Below are 2,406 nucleotides of genomic sequence, written 5' to 3' on the forward strand. Positions count from 1 at the left end.
TATATAATGATTCTCATGATTTTTATGAGTCATAAGTAATTCTCATAAGAATGGCTTGTTCTCATAAGAATGGCTTGTGAGAGTAATTGTTACTTACGAGCAAGTAAGAATTACTAAGAGTTAGTGTGTTGTTTCTTTATTCTTATATTCTTATTCTTATACCTTATTCTACAAAGAATACATAAAAACTGATACAATTCTAATTTAGTTATACAAACAAAACCCCAGAAAACAATGTTAACTGTTGATTTCATCCAAATCCATTGGCCTTCATTCGTAAAGTTTAAATCAAGATCATATGGCTCACATAGCTGCATCATTAAGGTTCTCTGCTGATTTAGAGCTATAGATATTCTTCAGCATCGCCAGCACCAGAACACGTATCAGCCCAGGTGGTGGTTTTGGGGTTATGCGGTTTTGGCTGCGATCATGACCGGGGCATTCCTCTTTTCTATCTCCCTGGCCATCTGACACCAGACGCACACGGTACAGAAGCTGGACAGCACGCAGTCATCAGAAAGGGAGCCCTGAGGATCAAAGCGCTTTGAATTTCAATAAATGCTTTTTTGAACAGTATTAATAGTATGAAGGAAACAGAATAACCCATTTGTTTATTTTTCAACTGACAACTTACGTCGATGCCATAGCGGTGTCGCAAGGAGACCCTCATAGCCAAGGTGATGGGTGGGACGCACCAACCAAAACAATCCAGCAGGGGGAGACAGAGATGCTCACCGTAGTCTTTAGAGGTTTTGCATGCGAAGCAGGGGAAACACCAGTACGCAAAACAGCCTTCAAGGGAGAAAAAAATAACATAGAGAAAAATACACAATTATGAAATATTGTTAAGCCGTTGCTATAGAAACCTGTCAATGAGAAAGTATCTGAATCTGTTTTTAATGTCTTAATCTCGGCAACGTTACTTACATGTTTTTAAATCATTGAGACAATCAAACAATCCCGTACTCCACTCCCGTGGGTTCATGACTTCGACCACTTGTGTAGGTGGCGGTTGCTGAATTACTATTGTTGTTGTCATGATAAAGTCTAAAAGATGAGAGGAAAAAAACATATTTTAGACTTCATGCACCCAAAGACATATTTTGGTAGTTATGAAGCTGTTCATAACTACCCAAAGTTATGAATAATTTTGTGTAGTTGTTGCATAACTACCCAAAGGAATGCTCTTTGCTTTCACTTTCTATGTAAGTGGCCGCTTAAACACCAACAAAAAGTTTCAACAGTAGGATTTTGAAATAAATGTGATTTAGTTTTAAAGGGGACAACAAAATGTAATATTAGAAGCAATTCAGCAAGTTGGATTTTACAGTGCATCACCATATCTAATTGCCACACTGATATTTTAAACCTTTAGATAACCTACAGGAAGAAAAACAATCCTGTGTATATTTACATGAATAAAAGGAAGCACATGCTAGGTATGTCATTTTTCTTTTAACAAGTTAAGTGAACGTTTCCATAATAAGACAGTATAATATTTAGGTTGTTGTTGCACCAACTAATCAGAAGGTTTGATGTCTCACCTGTTGTGCCTGAGCTCTGGGTTGAGGCCTTCTCACAGCTGATCTGTGCTTTGAATAGCTTGGACTTGAGTGAGATCAGCAGTAAGTTCCAGGATGGAGAAGCAAACCAACCAGACACACCGGTTCCTTCAGGTAATCTTTTTTTCATCCTTCAGAAACAAAGTGTTTGTTTTTAACTTCTGGCAAGAAGTAGTGGGTGTTGAGCCATGTCAGGTTCTAAGTCTGGTGTAGTTCGGCTTTTCTGATCCACCAAAACGTCTGGAAAGAATTTCTTTTTACTTTATAGTGTATTGAACTGGATTGTCAGCGAGAAAAATAAATTATTTCCAAGCATCTTTTTGGCAGAGAGAGAATCTCAGTCAATGTTTGCTGGTTAAGTAACAGCGAAACATCATAAAATAAACAGGAAACCTGCAAAGATGAGTTGTGAATGAACTTTCCACCTCCGAGGCCAAAACCATTTTATCGGAGTGAATCCATCCATCCATCCATCCATCCATCCATCCATCCATCCATCCATCCATCCATCCATCCATCCATCCATCCATCCATCCATCCATCCATCCATCNCATCCATCCATCCATCCATCCATCCATCCATCCATCCATCCATCCATCCATCCATCCATCCATCCATCCATCCATCCATCCATCCATCCATCCATTTTCTTACACCCTTGTCCCTCTGTGGGGTCAGGAGGTGCTGGTGCCCATCTCCAGCTAACGTTCCGGGCGAGAGGCGGGGTCACCCTGGACAGGTCACCAGTCTGTCGCAGGGCAACATCGGAGTGAATCATGAGAGACATTTTACCAAAACTGATGCTACAATAATAATAAACAACCATGAGTAGTAGTTTTACTG

At 39.8% G+C, this 2,406-nt stretch overlaps 1 protein-coding gene across 1 annotated transcript; it reads right to left on the reverse strand.

The window, feature by feature from the left end:
* Positions 1-13: 13 nt before the first annotated feature.
* LOC103476258 (cornifelin homolog B-like) lies at positions 14-1,643 on the reverse strand. Its single transcript, XM_008428464.1, has 4 exons — positions 1,545-1,643; positions 928-1,047; positions 635-792; positions 14-527 (listed from the first exon to the last, which is right to left on the reverse strand). The coding sequence occupies exons 2-4, from the start codon at positions 1,037-1,039 to the stop codon at positions 408-410; spliced, it is 390 nt and encodes a 129-aa protein (XP_008426686.1). The 5' UTR covers positions 1,040-1,047; positions 1,545-1,643; the 3' UTR covers positions 14-407.
* Positions 1,644-2,406: the final 763 nt, after the last annotated feature.

Source organism: Poecilia reticulata, linkage group LG14, assembly GCF_000633615.1.
Source record: "Poecilia reticulata strain Guanapo linkage group LG14, Guppy_female_1.0+MT, whole genome shotgun sequence".
NCBI classification, from domain to species: Eukaryota; Metazoa; Chordata; class Actinopteri; order Cyprinodontiformes; family Poeciliidae; genus Poecilia; species Poecilia reticulata.